The following is a 20,904-nucleotide window of genomic DNA, read 5'->3' as shown; positions in this document are numbered from 1 at the left end:
CTGAGACCCGATGCGATTACAATTTATTAAACAGGGTAGTGGGCGGCATGCTGTGCTCACCTGCGATGTACGATGTATTTACTTTAATTTTTAAATTCCCCGCCGGGAGCCCTGAATGGCCGGTGCTGAGGAGCCACTCAGGGCTCCCGGATGGATTTTCAAATAGAAACGCTGCGGTGGGGAAACATATATAGAATTGCTGCGGGGGAGGGATGGGGGGGGTATATATCTGGCCCCCACAGCCTTTCAGTATATCTAGCCCCCCGCAGCGCATTTATATATGTTCCCCCCCCCCCGCAGTGTATATATATATATATATTTCCCCCCCCCCCCCCCCCCGGCAGCGCTATGAATGAAGTATTCTACAGCAGCGCATATCCATATGTCTTGGCCCCACAGCAATTCTATAATCAAATGCTGCTGCAGCGCTATGAATGAAAAGTATTCTACAGCAACGCATGGGGCCGGCGCGATGTGCTGCTGAAAGAAAACTTGTCATTCGTGCTGCAGCGGCATCTGTATATAGATGCGCTTCAGGGGTCAGACATATATCCATATTTCTTGCCCCCCACAGCGCTTCTATAATCAAATGCCGCCGCAGTGCTAATATGAATGAAAAGTATTCTTTCAGCAGCACATCGCGCCGGCTGCTGTAGAATACTTTTCATTCATAGTGCTGCCGGGGTCTATATGATAGTGCTGTGGGGGGAATATATATAAATGCCCTGCGAGGGGGGAACATATATATGCGCTGCGGTGGAACATGTATATGCGCTGCAGGGGGAACATGTATATGCGCTGCAGGGGGAACATATATAAATGCGCTGCAGGGGGCAAGATATATAGAAGTGATGTGAGGGCCAGATATATACCCCCAGCGATTCTATATATCTTCCCTCCGCAGCGCTTCTATTTGAAAACCCCGCCAGGAGCCCTGAATAGCTCCTCAGTTCCGACTGTTCAGGGCTCCCGGCGGGGAATTTAAAAATGAAAGTATATACATCGTACATTGCAGGGGAGCACAGCATGCCGCCGCTCCCCTGTTGAATAACTTCTAATCGCATCGGGTCTCAGAAGTAAGACCTGGTATGATCAATACCTCAGCCCCTGTACTACAATCCCCATCATGGTACAGAGTCTGTTCCATAATGGGGGTTGTAGTACAAACACTAATGTATCCTCCACAGCCACAGTCTGTTCCATGATGGGAGTAGTAGTAGTCCCTCAGCAGTGCACGAGTCTGCTGATATCCATTATTACTTCTGAGCATGCTCAGATGAGGTGACATTATAAACCAGGTGCAAACAGATGAAATAAAGGCTCATCCGTTTGCCATAGACTTCAGTGTTAAAAATTACGGCCGCTAATTTACCCGTTTCTTGTGACGGAAGAAAAATGAGTGCATGTGCTGTTTTTTCTTTCATCACAATTAACGTCCGTTATTCATGACGGGCCATAATGGGTCATAACGGATAATCAAAAAATCCCATAGACTTGAATGGGATTTTGTAACGGACGTTTAACATCAGTTTTTAAAGCTTTTCTAACAGACGTTTATAACGGATCTTTTAACGGATTAATTTTATAGTGCGAAAGCTGCCTAACTGTTCTATAGGACGAATTATTTTTGATCTTTCATAAATGTTACATTTGCTTCTTTTACAGTATGCCCAAAAATTATCTACTTACAAAGTAACCATGTCAACACCACGTTGGTTTGGTTTAACTGAAAAAAAAAATAGTTTTTGTCTATAGTCTCCTTTAATCTTTCTGCAGATGTGTTGACAAGTCAGCACAAAGTGTTATGTGAACAGGTTTCAAAGAATTCCCCTCAACAATGAACTTGTCAACATCCAGTGTAAGTTGACGTGAACCCCCCGGCTCCTTGCCTCTATCAACATCTCTCCTCAAAAAGCAAAGAAGTCACTTCATTGCAGGTGGGAAAAAAGAACCTAAGAGGGGCTTCTGTGATATTGTGAAGTGTACAGTACTCTACTTAACAAGCCGATTAGCTCTGCCAGCTCTTTTTCTTGGCACAGGCTTCGGCTTTTCCACCGCTCAACAAAAAAAGATTTTCTCTGCTGTCTGTGTAACTCTAGCTCCTAATGATGGCTTTGTCAGTTCTGCGGTGGTCTTCTGAAGCTATTTGTTTTACCATCTCGCCCTGAAGACACCATCAGATGTTCCCCCAGAATACTAATGCTTGTGACGGATCTCACAAAGCTCCCGATTCTCTCTCCTTGTGACTTTTAATGAGTTCATCAGTGATCGCAGCCACAGAGACAAGAGAGTGGAAAGAGAATACCTTGTCTCCAAATATGGAGCCCACATATGAGACTTCTCAATCTTCTCAAGTCCAACATTATTGATATTTCCACATCTACTTGTAAGGGCCTAGGCACACAAAGAATTTCCTTGCTGAATTTTGTTAGCGGATCTGGGCTGTCTGGAATTAATGGGGTTATCCAGGAATAGAAAAACAGAGCAAATTTCATTCAAAAACCACTCCCTGTCTGTCTCCAGGTTGGGTGTGGTTCTGCTGCTCAGTTCCATTGAAGTGAACTGAGACAAATTGTAATACTACACCCAACCTGGGGACAGACGTGAAACTGTTTTTGAAAGAAAATATTTTTTTTTTTTTCTATTCCTGGATAACCCCTTTAAGTTTAATTTCTCACATATTTTACTTTGTAAATAAACCCCTGCAATTCAATATTGACTATTGGCTTTTCCAGGTGGGATTCCACCAAAAGTATGACTGTGTTTAATCCATATCTGTTTCGGAAGTTCCACTACAGTACATAGTTACATAGTATGGCCAAAAAAAAAACATACGCCCATCAAGTTCAACCAAGGAATTGAAGGGATGGGGTACTCCCATAGTATGCACTGAGCAGCAGTATCCAAATTCTGAGTATATAATCTGTATTGTGCCTGAGCCCTATCAGTTGGGATTTGCTTGTTTTTAATAGAATTTGGGATAAATTGAAGCGCTAAGTTAAGAGACAAATGGTCTTTTCACCAGAGAATAGTTTCACTTCGATGCTTCTCCTTCAAAACATACAAATTCCTGGCCGGTGATATGCATACATGGATTTGTGATTTGAAGGCCCAGACATCACATCGGTGTAGACTCTAAATTAAGAGGTTCCACCCATATTTTGGAACATTTTTCCCAGCATCTGTTAAAAGCTTTTGAGAAGGGACATCATAGAGATGTTAATAATGCAAAAACTAGTGGTTTTGTTCCTACTTTATCATTTGCTTATCATTAACATGTCTATCGATCCTGTGATTTATGTAATTCCACAAATTTTCCTTCTGTTCCTGATGTTACAATTTCCATGTTGAGGAGTGTATATTTTGTGTTTGCATGAAGCTGGAGATAATGATATTTCAGTAATCCCAAAGCCATGGTTTACTGTGCATTTATTTGGCAAATTAGCCATTATTTTCACTATGAGATAACATGCTCCTAAATCATAAGATTATGCTGACTTAATTATATTACAAATTAGCTACAGCTAGGTAAAAACACTACAAAGTCTCCTACCAAGTCTTCTTTGGTCTTCTTCAATACCACTACCACCATATTAACCTAGTATTCCAATGAAGACCAGACATATTAACCTAGCAATCCAATAAAGACCAGAACCCACCTTTTTTAGTACCCTTCTCCAGATTTGTGCCTCTACACAATCCTGTCCCTGTATTCTTCAGGCAGTTCTTTGTCCCTCATAGATTTTATTTTTATTTTTTTTGCACGGATATGTATCATCAGCTGTGAGACCTTATATAGACAGGGCTGTGTCTTTCCAAATCCTGTCCAATCATCTGAATTTACCAAAGGGGACTCCAGTCAAGGTGGAGAAAGATCTCAGAAGATCAATAGAAATTGAAGGTCCCAGAGCTACATTTCAAGTGTCATAGTAATAGGGTCTGAATACTTATGTCCATGGGAGATTTAAGGTATTCCTTTTGAATAAATGTATTGAATACTGACTGCAGATTGATGGCGGGGGGGGGGGGGTGGAGTTGGCGACGACGACGCTTGAACTTTTATTATTTTAGCACGAGACTGCAACATAACAAAATGTGAAACAATAGTGTTTCCAAACGCATTGTACATTGTATTAACAACTCTATAGTTAGTGGCCCATATTTATTAATCTGCCCGAAACCGAAACTTGTGATTGGTTGTTATGGACAAAACCAGACAGTTTGGGTTTCAGCCAGATTGATATATTGATATATCTCGGCCATTGTTGATGTTTTAAGGTCTAAACGTTTGTGCCTATTTTTTATAAATGTCTATAAAAGTGTGACTGGTGTGAAGCAGATCATATAATACCTTTTCTGCATTTATCCCATTAGGTGAGCTCTCTGTAGATGATGTCCAAGACCCATTTCTAGTCAGCATCCATATTATTGCAGACCCTGGTGAATCCCGATGCCTCCAAGGAGCTATCGACAAAGTCCTATCATGGATCCACCCTGATCTCCAGTTGTTCCGTGTCTCTGAAAGAAGGACTTCAAAGAAGAAGAAGCCGAAGCAGAGCTTTACCTCTCAGCCTGCTCTTGCCATAATTCTGTTTTTGCAAGAGGAATATGGGGAAGATCAGATCATACATGTTCATGAATGCTTCCAAAAACCACCTTGGCAGTTCCATCACACGGAGCGGGTACATGGTAAATTCCTCCCCTACATGCCGTGTAATCAAGACTTTTTCACTTTGGCCAATGGAACCCCTCTATGGGCCGTCAGGCAGGTGCATTATGGGAAGGAGATTATCCGCTTTACTATATATTGCAGTTATGAGAACTTTTCAGACATGATGAAAATGTATGAACTCATACTGAAAAAATCTGTGTGGAAGAAAAAAGCTGATTTTTGTGTGTTTCCAATTTACTCCAATATGGATATCAATATAGAATTTTCTTTAAAAAGGCTTCTTAAGGGCCAAACTCATGTGCCCCTGGAATCCTCCTTACTGGAGTTTAGAGTAAAGGACTTTGGACAGCTGGTGCCTCTCTTGCCCAACCAGTGTAGCCCGATCAGTGAAGGCAGATGGCAGACCGAAGATCATGATGGCAATAAAATATTACTGCAGGTTAGTATGGATCCTTTAATTTGACATGGGCTCAGAGTGCCACCATAGAAGACTGCGATCTCCAGAACAGGGCCCAACTCACCTCTCTGAGCTCTCTGGGCCACAACTTCTGGGAGGGACTAGTGTTGCTAGTGACAGCCCGCTTGGCCAATCAGCCGCTGAGGCAGGACACAGCTGCGGCCAGTGATTGACCGAGAAGCTCATCCCTAATGAGACCAGTTTGTTTCGGAAGGTTGGGGCCGAGGCACTTGGCGAGGGTAGTTGGGCAACATTCATGAAATCAGACACTTATCCTCTACCCTGTGAATAGGTGATACATTTTTAGTAGTTCCCTTTTAAGCACCGCTTTTATGTCTGCAAATATGTTTAAATAGATGTGTATGGTATATTGAGCCTTGTAGACATATTTCTATCACAACCACTGTGTAAAATATGACAAATCCACCTGTTGAATGTATTTTTCAGAAAATAGTTTAACCAGGTTTAGACGATATCTAAAATGTGCTAAATATATTGACAGCCCACTGCTTGGAAGAAGAAGGGTTTTTCCTAGTGTCTAAGTCATATCCTGTAAATGACCCAGTACTAAAAGGTTTTATAGCCTGTTAAAGGATATATTCACCCAAATATAAAGTTAGATTTTTTTTCTATGCAACGCATAAAGCCTTTCTCCTTTCCTTGCCAGTCTGTTTTTTTTTTTTTTTATTCATTTTATTGAATAAAAAAAAAAAAAACAATAACAACAGACTTGCACAATATAACATACAAGGTGACAGTTTCCCTCACAGGGGATTGAATGTTAAACAGGAACAGGTCGGTCTAAGACCAGAGCTATACACCAAAGAAGAAAAAAGCCAGCAACTATAAAGGGATGCACACCACTTAATGTATTAATTATTTTATTATATTTTACTCGACACAAAAAAAGAGTACACAAACAATTAAAAACATTTAAAATACAGTATGACCCGAGCAGAGCAATGTAATCCTACTACGCTCACCCCGTATTGGGTATAATAACCCCAATAAACAGTCCCGGCACTATGTGATAATCAAAATAACTAACAAAATTACCAGACAATACCACAGCAGTAACAAAGAACGCACCGAGGTATAAACAGTAATCAAATAACAGATCCAATATAATGTGTGTTATTAATCCCCCATAATGATAATCTATATATAGAAAACTCAACGTGTATATGTGTGTATGTTCCAGCATCACGTTCAAACGGCTAAAGATATTAACATGAAACTTGGCACACATGTTACTTATATGTCAACAACACACAGAATAGGTGATTTAACCCTTACTCACCCCCATTTGCCAGGGGCGGGGTTTATGTTTAAAGTCCCATATGTTACTGCAGAACTTCCAAACGGCTGGAGATATTTCGATAATACTTGGTCACATGTTACTTATATGTCCACTTAAAATATAGGATAGTTAATTTAACCCTTAACTATCCCCATTTGTGAGGGTCGGGGTTTTTGTTTAAAGTCCCATGCAAATCAATGGGAAATGTATGTTCCCATATAACTTCCGTATGGCTGGAGATACTTCAATACCTGATACACATATTACGGGTTGGGATAGGAGGATGGGGATAGGAGGATCGGGATAGGAGGACGGGATAGGAGGACGGGATAGGAGGACCAGGATAGGAGGTCGGGATAGGAGGACGGGACAGGAGGTCAGGATAGGAGGACCAGGATAGGAGGACGGGATAGGAGGTCGGGACAGGAGGATGGGATATGAGGACAGGATAGGAGGATGGGATAGGAGGACGGGATATGAGGACGAGATAGGAGGATGGGATAGGAGGACGGGATATGAGGACAGTATAGGAGGATGGGATAGGAGGACGGGATAGGAGGTCGAGATAGGAGGTTGGGATAGATGGATTGGATAGGAGGATGGGATAGGAGGACGGGATAGGAGGTCGAGATAGGAGGTTGGGATAGGAGGTCGAGATAGGAAGTCGAGATAGGAGGACGGGATAGGAGGTCAGGATAGGAGGTCGTGATAAGAGGTTGAGATAGGAGGTTGAGATAGGAGGTCGGGGTTGGAGGTCGAGATAGGAGGACGGGATAGGAAGTCGGGATAGGAGGACGGGATAGGAGGTCGGGATAGGAGGACGGGATATGAGGACTGGATGTGAGGTCGAGATATGATGACGGGATAGGAGGTGGGGATATGAGGACGGATATGGGGTTGGGATATGACAACAATATATGAGGACGGGATATGAAGTCAAAAGCTTCCTCCTTTGTTTATTTTCCTCCCCTACAAGGATTAGGAAGGAAAAACCGCCAGGTAACGCCGGGTATTAAGCTAATATATATATATATATATATATATATATATATATATATATATGCTGTACAGCATCCTGAGCAAATGATTTAGATGAATATAAATAACAAGATGAAAAAAATGCAAGGTGCTATGTGCTAAAGAATATATGGGAGTAAAGGTGCAAATGAGAGTGGCTACTGAAATACCAAGCTTGTCTCATGCTGCTGCCGGGACTCCCTACATCAACGACAGGGAAAAGCTAACCCCATGCGTTCCGCCCAGCTACGGAGGCTTCTTCAGGAGTGGTTTCATACTCACTGGGTCTCTCTTATATATCATGGAAAATAAAAAAAACATCTGTAATGATACCTGTGTGTAATCAGCCAGTATTTCTCATGACGTTGTATGTTATCTGCTAAACCGGAAATAACTCACCGGAAACAGGATAAGTCACGTGACATTTGCAGTGTCCAGGCGAGAGTCGCATAGTATGCGAAATGAAAACGAGGCTCTACAGCAGTATAACGTCAGTGTGAAATGACACAGAATCTCTATACGCAGAGCGGAATGAAAAGTAGGCTTTGCACGCAGTGTTCTAGACGCAGAGCGAAGTAAGAACGAGGCTCTGCACGCAGTACGAGATGGGCACGGGGCTTCGTACACTAAAACACAATAGTCAATTATAAGTGCCAAAAATAGCGAATAGCGGAGTATGAGAAAGTGGGGCAAAAAGCAATAAAAGTAAAGTAATATATAGAATATACAGATGTAAGTTATGTGGAAATGGGACATCCAAATGTCACAATCGTGAGAATAAAGGAAACAAACTAAAATAAATTTAATAAAAATGAAAAAAGTATATGAGAAAAAAAAACTAATATATATATATATATATATATATAGTATTGGGTAGACATAGAGGAACACCAAATCCCCCACATCTTCTCAAATTTCCCAGGGCACCCTCTATGCTTAAACACTTGCCAGTCTGTTTCCGTAAAAGCTTCACAGTTATGGGTCATTTATTCTTATACCTCTGCTATCCTTACTAGACATGTATGAGTAAATAGCCAGCTGGGTGTTACCAGTTGGCCCCCAACTGGTAATACCCAGATGGCAATTCACTCTTCTAGAAAGAATAACACAAGAACAGCACAACACAGAGCTATAAGAGATGGTGTTCCGGGATTATTTCATTGGGCCTTGGGTGGCATGTCTCTCCTTATGTGTGTATAGGGAGAGATGTGTCACCGAACGCGGACCCTGTACCGTGCTGTCTGTGGTTCGGACAGCGTGAAACAGCTTTAACATGCTACAAACTATATGTTTGTACAACCTTTATCCATTTTTGGTCAGGCTTATCTATTTGCCAAGTTCTTCTGAAAAGTCCATCAGTGTACACAATAGCACCCTATAGAGCACTATGGCTTGACCAATGCAGGAGTACAGTGCAGGAATACAGTGCATGGCAGGAATATAGTGCCTGGCAGGAATACAGTGCCTGGCAGGAATACAGTGCCTGGCAGGAATACAGTGCAGGAATACAATGCCTGGCAGGAATACAATGCCTGGCAGGAATACAGTGCAGGAATACAGTGCCTAGCAGGAATACAGTGCCTGGCAGGAATACAGTGCATGGCAGGAATACAGTGCAGAAATACAGTGCCTGGCAGGAATACAGGGCAGGAATACAGTGCATGGCAGGAATACAGTGCAGGAATACAATGCCGTGCAGGAATACAGTGCAGGAATACATTGCCTGGCAGGAATACAGTGCATGGCAGGAATACAGTGCAGGAATACAATGCCTGGCAGGAATTCAGTGCAGGAATACAATGCCGTGCAGGAATACAGTGCAGGAATACAGTGCCTGGCAGGAATACAGTGCAGGAATACAATGCCGTGCAGGAATACAGTGCAGGAATACAGTGCCTGGCAGGAATACAGTGCATGGCAGGAATACAGTGCAGGAATACAATGCCTGGCAGGAATTCAGTGCAGGAATACAATGCCTGGCAGGAATACAGTGCAGGAATACAATGCCTGGCAGGAATACAGTGCAGGAATACAGTGCAGCCACAGGAAGAGATCCTGTACAATCAGTTGCATGTGTCAGATGTATCGCAGCTGGGATCAGAGATAACTGTGATCCTGTCTGCTCAACACCTTAAATGCCACTGTGAAACACTGACTGGCAATAATAATAATATTATAATAATCATATTACTGGATTGTATTCTAGAATTGATCAATCACACTTAAAAACCTTAACTTGTCCCAGAAGAAACAAGCTTTCATATGCCTATGTCTGTCAACAAAACCTGCTTTTGTTTTGTAGAAAGGCCAAGAAGTGCACTAGATTGACAGATATTGCTGCTATGGTCACATCTACATGACCTCATCACAACCACTGTATAACAGCACCACCTGCTGGAAATGTTCTATTATGACAATGCGATTCATTAAAAAATGAAGAACTTGAGTAGGTAGCATTTTCCCATAAGAGACAGTCAAGTACCAGTTCTTGAATTTTTTTGTTTAGGTGAGGAAAGACAATTTTAAAAGGAATGCGTGTCTATTTTTCTGGATAGACTGCCTTGAATGCAAGATGGGACTTTTTTGTCCCTAGGACTTTTATACCAATTTATTAAACACTGATAACATTTATTAAGTTTCTGATGACAACTAAACGTTTTCTCCTTTAAAAAGATAAGCTTCTTACTCATATCTCTGCACCTTTCTGTCTGAACGGTATCAGATAAAATAAAAATTCTGTCTGAAAACAGAATTTTGTGTTATAAATGTAGGGAGAATATAAGAAATGAAGAAGGAGTCCAGCACTGCAGTGAAGGCAGCTTTATTATGTGAGGAGCAAGCATTAAAAGCACACTAGTCAGACATGTTTCAAGCGCGAACGCTCTTCCTCGGTGACATCAGTGTGAGCACAGGTGAGCCATTATATACCCAATTCAAAGGGTGGGGCAAGGTGAAACAACGCCCATGTACCTGACATCACACTGATAGACAGGGATCGAGGTATACAGGTAAAATGCACATGCAGGATACAAAATACAAAAGAAGTATATATATAAAAGTGTATCAAAATACATAAATAAAATGTATAATACCACATACCAAAAAGGCTAAAAACTAACAAAGGGTAACAGGACTAACAGGACAAAATATGTGAAATTAATAATGGAACAACAGTTCCCGTCGGATATTTAACCCTGTGGGACTGCGTGTTCCTAAAGTGAACTGCCAGAAAGCTTCTCTGTCAGCTAATTTTTTCCTGATACATCCTCCTCTAATGTTAGATTTAACAAGTTCAATAGCATAGATGGTAAAGCCACTCGTATTACCATGATGCACAGTTTGAAAGTGAGCAGATGCAGCTGATCTGTGTCTGCTCGATGTAGTGGTACTGTCATTCAAATGCTCTAACGCTCTGGTTTTTAACTTTCTGGTTGTGTAACCCACATACTTAAGTTGACAGAGTGAGCATTCTATGATGTACACCACATTGGTATAATTACAATTAATATATGACTTTATGGAAAAAGTCCTGGTGCCATCGGCAGAGGTGAAAGTTTTTGTGGGTTTTGCATAATTACAAGTGCGGCATATTCTCTGTCCGCACTTGAAAAAACCCTTTTGGGCTAACCAGTGTGAGTGACTGGATCTTTCACTCACCACCACACTTGGCGATAGCTGATCACCAAGTGTGGGGGCTCTTTTGGACACTACTTGGCATCCCTCACTCAGAAGGGATGATAGCGTTTCATCCCTCCTGAGGAAGTGAAGGTGTCTATTAATAATTTGTTTGATGTTATTGAAATAGGGTGAATAAGTGAGTGCCACAATGGGTTTTTTACTTTGTTTTGTTGGTGCGTGTTGTGGATTAACAAGAGCACTTCTATCCTTGTTGGCTACAATACCTTCAGCCCTATTTAAGGTATGATGGGAATAACCCCTATTAGACAACCTATTCTTTAAATCCTCGGCCTGAGATTTGTATGTGGTCATATCGGAGCAATTTCTCTTGAGTCTAGTGAACTCCCCTACTGGTATGGATCTGGTGGTGTGTAATGGATGATTGCTGTCAGCTCTGAGGACAGTGTTACCGGAGATGGGCTTGCGGTGAGTTGAGGTGGAAATTTGACTTGATGAGTTGGTGGTGAAGGTTAAATCCAAAAATGCCATGGTCTGTGAATCAAACTGGTATGTAAATTTAAGATTATATGGATTATCATTCAGATATGCAGCAAACAGTGTTACGGTCGCGGCGTCCCCCTTCCAAATGAGGAGGAGGTCGTCAATGAAGCGACCGTACCACTGTATGCTGTTGGCAAATGGATTATCAGTAGTGAAGATGTAATTAGACTCCCAAAAGGACATAGTCAAATTGGCCAGGGATGGTGAGTGTTTGGCTCCCATGGAAACACCACTAGTCTGTACGTAGAATGTTCTATCAAATATGAAATAGTTGCGGGACATGAGGAACCAGATGACCATTTTGATAAATTCTTTAAGATCTGAAGAATATTGGCTGTGGATATTAAGCTTTCTGGCAGTTCGCATTAGGAACAAGCAGTCCCACAGGGTTAAATATCCGACGGGAACTGTTGTTCCATTATTAATTTCACATATTTTGTCCTGTTAGTCCTGTTACCCTTTGTTAGTTTTTAGCCTTTTTGGTATGTGGTATTATACATTTTATTTATGTATTTTGATACACTTTTATATATATATATACTTCTTTTGTATTTTGTATCCTGCATGTGCATTTTACCTGTATACCTCGATCCCTGTCTATCAGTGTGATGTCAGGTACATGGGCGTTGTTTCACCTTGCCCCACCCTTTGAATTGGGTATATAATGGCTCACCTGTGCTCACACTGATGTCACCGAGGAAGAGCGTTCGCGCTTGAAACATGTCTGACTAGTGTGCTTTTAATGCTTGCTCCTCACATAATAAAGCTGCCTTCACTGCAGTGCTGGACTCCTTCTTCATTTCTAGTATCCGGGGCGCCTGGCCGGGCACCGGTCCGTGCATAGCACGACACGAGAGGTGAGCTGGACTCTCTTCATTCCAGGGAGAATATAAGACTGGTCTGAGTTGGAGTAAAGTTGTTGTGTTCTTTTAGAACAGTGTGTAACAATGAAGTTTCATTACATTATAATACTTTGGTATAGGAGTATGTAAAAAAAAAAAACAGCCCAAAAAACAGCCCACACCGCCTTCCTGATAAAGATAAACTCCTTTTCTTGAAAAGTCTCTCTTGTCAGGTGAGGCGCAGTTTCTGTTCTTTTGAATGTAGATGTGTTTCATGTGCTATTTTTTTCGATTCATTTATTTCTTCGTTATCTTTGTTACATGGCTGTCATAGAAGTCATTGTCACCCAGATTTCTTATGATATTCTAAAATGGCAATTCAGTCTAGTTGTTAAGAGATTTTCCTTGTGTTACCATACTGTTCACAGATTTGCTATTTAGGTATCTGGGACATCCTGCAGGGGTTGTTGTTGTCACCTGACCTTACTAGAAGCACACCTATCTGGCTAAATACAATATTTACTGTATTTTTCGCCCTATAGGACGCACCGGCATATAAGACGCACCCAATTTTAAAGGTGCAAAATCTAGAAAAAAAAGATTCTGCACCCAACAGTGATCTTCAACCTGCGGACCTCCAGATGTTGCAAAACTACAACTCCCAGCATGCCCGGACAGCCGTTGGCCATAGCCATAGCTTTGCAGTGATCAGTGTTATCGGCAGTTGATTGCTCAAGCCTGCATCTCAGGTTTGGAGCAATCAATTGCCGAAGGGACACGCCAGAGGCAGGTAAGAGGACCTCCGCTCGTGTCCCAGCTGATCGGGACACCGCATTTTCACTGCGGTGGTCCCGATCAGCTCCGCTGAGCAGCCGAGCAGCTTTCACTTTCGTTTTAGAAGCGGCGTTCAACTTTGAACGCCGCCTCTAAAGGGTTAATAGCACCTGGCATTAATCGTGGTGCCACGCGCTATTAACCCTTTAGATGCGGCGTTCAAAGCGTGACCCCGCGTTATATCGTGGGAGCCGGCCAATGACGTAAATATACGTCCTTGGTCGTTAAGGGGTTAAGTGGGAGAACTTGCACAATTGGTGGCTGACTAAATACTTTTTTGCCCCACTGTAAAAATGAGTCACTAAACTGTATTATCTTTTTTTAGCAGGTCCATCGCTTGACCAGAAAATCAATTTGGAAACATCAAAAGTATTTATCCAGGAATTCCGCTGGGACAACACCATATATAAGCATGGTTCACCACACTTATAAAGACAAAAACTTGACGCACCTGAGAAACAGAAAAGCTCCAGGACTTGGAATATCTGACCAAAACCTTCCTAAGAACCCAGTAGACATTACCCAAAGTTCAAAGAGTGTCCCAGAGTGGTTTCAGAGAAGCAAGTCCTTGGTATGCCTACCAACACTGAACTCCTTCCCATCATGTGAGTCCTTCCCTTTCAGTGAGCCCCCTCATTTATATCAGCGTGACCCTCATTCATCTGTATGGAGGAGCAGCCCAAGGATTAACATTGATGACCTGGAGGGGGTGCAAGAGACTGATGTGGACACGGGAATGAAGCTTTCAAGCTCTGACCTCTCTGTTGTGTCAGCCTATTCACCCCTAGACGGACTCTCTAGTGACTTAGAAGCTTCCCTGCCTTCACCTGGAGAACCTCATCCTGAGAAATCGTCTTCCAGGAATAAGCTCTGTGAGCTTTCATATCAGTCATTCCATTCTGTTTCTGAAAGATCTTCCTGCTCTTTGGTATCTCCTGGTGTTTCAGGTTGTAATTCCATTACAGAATCCCAGAAGGACATAGACGAGATCACCAAGCATGCATCAGATGCAGAGACCTTCGAAGAGGAAGAATTCTATATCTGATCAATGGTCTTCTATTGGCATCCATGATTTATCTTCTAACATGTCACGTCATAGGATAAGACACTTTCCTTGAAGACTTTCTCTACTGAATATAAAGTAAAGATTCTGGCAGGTTTTGGTTTAGTAGTTTAACTTTTGGTGAACCTTTCAGATAATGTTAAATAGTAGTCCATAATATAATGTTATTGTATAAATTGCTCCCTAAACTTGTGAGCATGATCACATAAAGAGATTCAGTGCTGCCTGGAAAAAATTTAACTCAATGTCATAGAAACATAAAAGATTGTCCACAGAAAAAAAAACACCTGGTCCATCTAGTCTGCCGTAATTTTTACAAATTTTTCATCTTACTGTCTATTATAAAATAATCCTGTAGTTTGTACAGTCTTCTGTCTGGCCACTAGGCCCAATAATGAGATGACACTTCCAGATTTGTCTGTGATAAGGTGGAGGCTGCTGAAAAGCGATCTGTACAGCATTATAGTGAAAAGTGACACCTCAAGATAGAGAAGACAATAGATAAAGCTCACAGCTCAGCCTCCCCTCCCTGTGGAGTGACCTTTTCTAAGGGAGTCACAGAGCATGATCAGTAATGTTTCCCATTCATGTGAATGGGATAGCTTCTGTCTATTGTTGCCTACGTCTATGGAGCTTGCTGTAAAGCTTATCTCTAAATGCTGCTAAAACAGCTTAGACAAGATGGTTGCCTCATTATTATGTGCTACAAATGAAATTTGAAAAAAATTGCTATTAGGAAAAAAAGAAACCGTTTAGGAAAAAGAAAATGTTTCAGTAGCGGGCTGTAATAGGTGAAAAACATATCTAGGCAATACATTCTCTTTAATTCTGTCCTTAGAAGTTCCATTGTTTTTTTAGCCTGTCTTTTGACCTGTTTATCCCTTTGGGGCTACGGTCCCCAGAACTGACCCCAGTATTCTAGATGTGATCTAACTAGAGCTCTATACAGTTGGACTACAATAACCTCCCTCTTTCTATTGTTTATACCTCTAGCTATACAGCTGCACTGGTGACTTAAAGGGGTATTCTTCCCATAGACATCTTATCTCCTATCCACAGGATAGGAGATAAGATGTCTGATCGCGGGGGTCCAGAAACTGGAGCCATAGAATGCCGGGTGCTCCACAGAGATTGTGGGGGGTCCCAGCGGTGGGACCCCAATGATCAGACATCTTATCCCCTATCCTTTGGATAGGGGATAAGATGTCTATGGGTGGGATACCCCTTTAAGGGCTGTCAGAGATCACTCCCCCTAAATCCATCTCTTCTGAAGTCTTCACCAATATAGAACTTGCGGATATGATACTCAGATTCCTTCTCTCCAAGGGCATTATTTTACATTTGGGAACTTTGAACTGCAGGTTCCATTGAACAGTTTTCCACAGGCTGTAGACTTCCATCTTCTGCAGTTATAACCTGTCAATAACCTGCCGATAGGTTGCCCTGCATGTTCTTATTTTCTGATACATTAGTGTAAGATTCTGGAGCTGCTGTTTGAGACATGTGATGATTTATATGATTTATATTTTTTTTTAGGAAATGACTTTAAAGGAGAATATTCTTATTATGTGACATCTGCTCAGAATGTAAATTATTCATATGATATCTCAATGTGATCTGCTAGGAGCACAGAAAACAATGTACATTTACAGAGATTGTGCCTTATTCTGTTTTCATTATAACTACACAAATTAACAAAAATGTAGTCTTTCGTTATGGACATAAATTAATATCTGGGATCCAAACTGGGATCAGAATAAATATTAGGGCATTTTTTTCCCCTCAAATATGTGTATTTATATGTATAGGTTATCTAAATGTTTGCTTTTATCCACCTTATAGTGTTGTATGTACTTTTCATAAGTAAATCAAAAAAAGGAGAATATCGCTGTAGACAAAAGTATTAAACACAAAAGTATTCTTCAAAAAGTCTGAGAGGTAGACCTGATGATGTGACCGATCTGGGGACATGTGTTGTCCATTTTCTGTGATCAACTGATGACATCTTGAAGAATGCCTGTGTGTGTGTGGCTCTTCTATATACAGCTATTTTGGACTGCTATATCCTTTACCTTAAAGGGGTACTCCGCTGCTCAGCGTTTGGAACAAACTGTTCTGAACGCTGGAGCCAGCATCGGGAGCTCGTGACATCATAGCCCCACCCCCTCATGATGTCACACACCGCCCCCTCAATGCAAGTCTGTGGGAGGGGGCGTGACTACCGAAGGTCATCAGTGAGCAGTTAGGAAAACACACTGAAGTGCCAATAGGGTAATTGCAGGTTGTAGGCGGTCCTGAAGAGATCACACATAAGTATGTCATAGTTAACAGTTTAAACTGAATTCATTGGGCAACGGGTAGCCAGTTACTGGTTTGGCAGAGAAGAGAGGTAGATTAGTCAAGCAGCAGAGTTGAGGATGAATTGGAAAGTGTTTGATGGAAGGCCACAGAGGAGGACGTTGCAGTTGTCCAAGTGGGAGAGGATGGCATGTACCAGTAGATTAGTTGAGTCAAAGTTGAGGAATGAGCAGATTTGTGAAATGTTTTTGAGTTAAAGGTTGCAGGACATGCATGGTAAGGGTCTGTATGTGTGTTTGAAAGAGCGTATAATCAAAGGTGACCCCAAGGCAACGGGTTTGTGGTACAAGAGAGAGAGAGTGGAGCCATTGACTGTGATCGATAGATCAAGTGGAGTGAGATTGGGAAAGGATGATCATCAGCATAGAAGTGGTACATGAATGTGTAGGCACTATGAGCAACCAGTGTCTCATTCTTACACACTGGCCCTTATTTACTAAGAGTGGAGTGTAGGTTTCTTTGTGGGTTTTAATTCCCTACAATTTATTTTCCACGGTATTTACTAAGGTTTCCCTACATTTTCCACTTTCCCTACACTTAACTTTTTTTTTTATACATTCTCTGATCTGTAGGGTTTTCCTCAGCTCAAATCCACCACATTTTCTGTGGAAACCTTAGTGAATATGTTGGGTTTTTGTGAAAATGTCGGGAACTTGCCCCTTTTCGGAGACCGCGCCCCCTTTCTCAGCAGCCACGCCCCTTTTTCAGGTTTTCTTAGTGGAGAGTTAGTCGGGTTTTTTTTCCAATTCTGGTGCAAAATCTGGCGCAGACAGAATTTCTTGTGCAATGCGACAGAATCTGGCGCACAACCTGACAAAACATGTCGGGTTTGCAATAGTAAATGAGGGCCAATGTATGTAGTGGGCAGGGATGTTGCTTGTGCTCTGCTATTTCGGGCACACCCCACCAGGGCACTTACTGATGTTTAAAAGAAAAAAAAAGTGAGCAGTAGGAGGCAAAGAACTCTGCTGTAGGCCCAGCAATCTGAAGTATGGTTGTCTAGGCCTTTAGGGTGTGTTCACACATTCAGGTTTTTAATTGCAATTATTAAATACAAGAGCAGTAAAGGATTTGAAAAGAGAAGTTGCAGCCTTTCCTTTATATGTGTCCTTCATTTAAATGCAATTAAAAACATGTAGGGCCATGTAGTTTTATTGTAGAAAACACCTGGAAAATGTGTCATAGGTGAACACAATGGGGGAAGATTTATCAAAACCTCTACAGAGGAAAAGTTGCCCATAGCAACCAATCAGATCGCTTCTTTCATTTTTAACAAGGCCTCTGCAAAATGAAATAAGCGATCTGATTGGTTGCTATGGGCAACTGGGCAACTTTTCCTCTGTACAGTTTTGATAAATCTCCCCCAATGAATGCACAAAACTATGTTAAAGAGGCACTCCAGTGGAAAACATTTTCTTTTTATGTTAACTGACTCCAGAAAGTTAAACAGATTTGTAAATTACTTCTATAAAATAAATCTTAACCTTTCCAGTACTTATCAGCTGCTGTATACTACAGAGGAAGGTGAGTTTTTCTTTTCTGTCTGACCACAGTGCTCTCTGCTGACACCTCTGTCCATGTCAGGAACTGTCCAGAGCAGGAGAGGTTTCCTATGGGTCCTGCTCTGGACAGTTCCTGACATGGACAGAGGTGTCAGCAGAGAGCAGTGTTATCAGACAGAAAAGAGAAACTTATCAGCTGCTGTATACTACAGAGGAAATAAAGTACTGGAAAGGTTAATATTTTCAATAGAAGTAATTTACAAATCTGCTTAACTTTCTGGAGTCAGTTGATATGAAAAAAAAATTTCCACCGGAGTACCCCTTTAAATTATTACTTTGATACCTCTTGCATGTGGCCATATAAGGGTCACATAGCAGTTCCAAACTGCTGAAACTGTTAGGACAAGGAGGTACATGGTACTTTTTGATACACCTATGTGTGCTTTTACAATGTAGGGGAATGTTTTTATTCTCCAATGCTGAGTGTCAAACAGGCATTCCCAACTAGAAGGCTTCCTCTCCAATCCCTGTTCCTGCTTGATTGACAGTCTGGACTCAGCTGCCAGTACCTAGCCCTGTTTCCAAATTTCGTTTGCACTGAGCATGCAAATTCTTTTTTGAATGTGCACAAAAACTTCCAGTAGCAGGACGCGTCCCGCTACTGGAAGTTTTTATGCACCTTCAATAAAGAATATTGCACGTCTTCTGAATAGTGAGTGCCTTCTATTTCTATTCTATTTATTTGGATTGACTATGCAGAATGCACTGTACCGCACATTGCTGCTTTCTACATTCAGCCCGGGCTTATTACAAAAACAATTCTCACTTTTCTCCACTGGGGGCACCAGCAGACACATCTGTGGAGCATTGAGGTTTCCAGCATCCAGCAGTAATTATGTTTTCCTGGCATTATGTTCTTATGACATATTGTGACACACATTAATACACACTTTTGTCCAAAATATGCAGCTTTTGAGCAAATATGCTTCTGGCAGGGCTAAATAAATTTCCACCTATATGTATAAGCAGATAATCTGCAGTGTGCTGTCATTCACTTTATTATAATCATTATATAATCACTGGAAAAATACCTTCAACTAGCACCTCCTCAATACAGTGATCCCTCAACTTACAATGGCCTCAACATACAATAGTTTCAACATACAATGGTCTTTTCTGGGACCATTGTAAGTTGAAACCAGACTCAACATACAATGCTACAGACAGTCCAGATCTGCAAAACATGTCAATAGCTGGAAGAACTGACCAATCAGAATGGGCATTTTACTGGTAAAACACCTGTCTTACTGAAGCGTATGCACTGACTGATGTCTGGTAACGCCCCCTACAGTACAGGGAGGTACTACATGTTCTGTATACTTTACCTGTACCAGGGTTACTTGCTCCTTTGGACACCAGGTGAGGGTGACTCCATGTTACTTTTTTAGGACACTGTATACTTTACAGGACCCCGAAGAAGCTCCTGTCCTCTACATAGACCATTGTTTCCCAAGCAGGGTGCCCCCAGCTGTTGCAAAACTACAACTCCCAGCATTGCCTGGACAGCCTTTGGCTGTCCGGGCATGCTGGGAGTTGTAATTTTGCAACAGCTGGAGGTTCCCTGCATGGGAAACACTGACATAGACAGTGATTTACAGCTCCCAGCAGATCTTTCTTACTTTTATATGTAAGGATTTCCTTTATCTATATTAGCTAATTTTTCCTATTTTTGGATGACATTTTGGGCCTTTAGAACCAATTACCAGGTTTTCATAGAGTTCTGGTCTCAACATACGATGGTTTCAACATACAATGGTCATCCTGGAACCAATTAATATTGTAACTTGAGGGACCACTGTACTCGTTCAGTGCACCACATTTTCTATTACATTCAACAGCAGAATTTGTCTGTTGTGGTCCTGTGATGGAGGCTAATGTAGTTAAATGGGCACGGTCCAAAAACTTTTTATAGGTTGTTACTAATAGAATTAAAGACCTTTTGTAATATGGTTATTAAATATTCAACATTTTGTTAAAACAAAGAAAACAGATCCTGAATATGCCACTTCAAGGGGACCCCATATCTACTGGGACACTAAATAGTCCTGGAGCAGCATCAGGCTTGTCCATGTGTCATGGACAAGTGATAACTTATGGACAAGGCTGCATGAGCAGACACACCAATCACCTCCCACCACCACAAGGGAGGGACACACCCCCTCTCACCACATACCAATCACCTCCCACCACCATGAGAGAGGGACACGCCCCCTTCTCCTGAGAGGATTTGTAACACTGTGAGCTAATGAAAAGAGAGATTTTTATTATAAATATAGATGATAAAGGCATAAAAATTACATGTACATGGTCAGGATTAGGTACTGAGTAACATGTTAATATTTTTTCTTGTGGGCTCTGACAGGTACGCTTTAAAGTGCAGTTATCAGAGTTCTGTAACTAGCCCTGACCTGTGTGCCCATTATATCACTATGGACAGATATTTATATAAAATAATAATGGTCCCTAATGAATCACAGTAGACAGAGATCACATGCAGAATTGATACAGGAAATATAGTGTAAAATTAAATTCAAACATTTCATAGCAAAAATAATAAAATGTAATTGCTTAAACTGTGATGCCCCTTTAACCCATTTTGGCCTTAAAGGGGTATTCCGCC

At 41.5% G+C, this 20,904-nt stretch overlaps 1 protein-coding gene across 3 annotated transcripts in view; it reads left to right on the top strand.

Annotated features, from left to right (window-relative positions):
* Positions 1 to 17,052, top strand: part of FAM124A (family with sequence similarity 124 member A) — an 85,872-nt gene extending 68,820 nt beyond the window's left edge. The window contains exons 3-4 of one of the 3 annotated variants that reach the window (XM_056562039.1): positions 4,375 to 5,111; positions 13,630 to 17,052. In XM_056562039.1, the coding sequence (XP_056418014.1) occupies positions 4,375 to 5,111; positions 13,630 to 14,346 (1,454 nt within the window). In that variant the 3' untranslated portion in view covers positions 14,347 to 17,052. Of the gene's footprint in view, positions 1 to 4,374; positions 5,112 to 13,626 lie in introns of all 3 variants that reach the window. The other 2 variants (XM_056562040.1, XM_056562038.1) reach the window with 2 other exon arrangements.
* The last annotated feature ends 3,852 nt before the right edge of the window (positions 17,053 to 20,904 follow it).

This window comes from Hyla sarda, chromosome 2, assembly GCF_029499605.1.
Source record: "Hyla sarda isolate aHylSar1 chromosome 2, aHylSar1.hap1, whole genome shotgun sequence".
Taxonomy (NCBI): domain Eukaryota; kingdom Metazoa; phylum Chordata; class Amphibia; order Anura; family Hylidae; genus Hyla; species Hyla sarda.
Note: the sequence above shows the minus strand (reverse complement) of the source record. Positions and strands in the feature narration are given on the sequence as shown.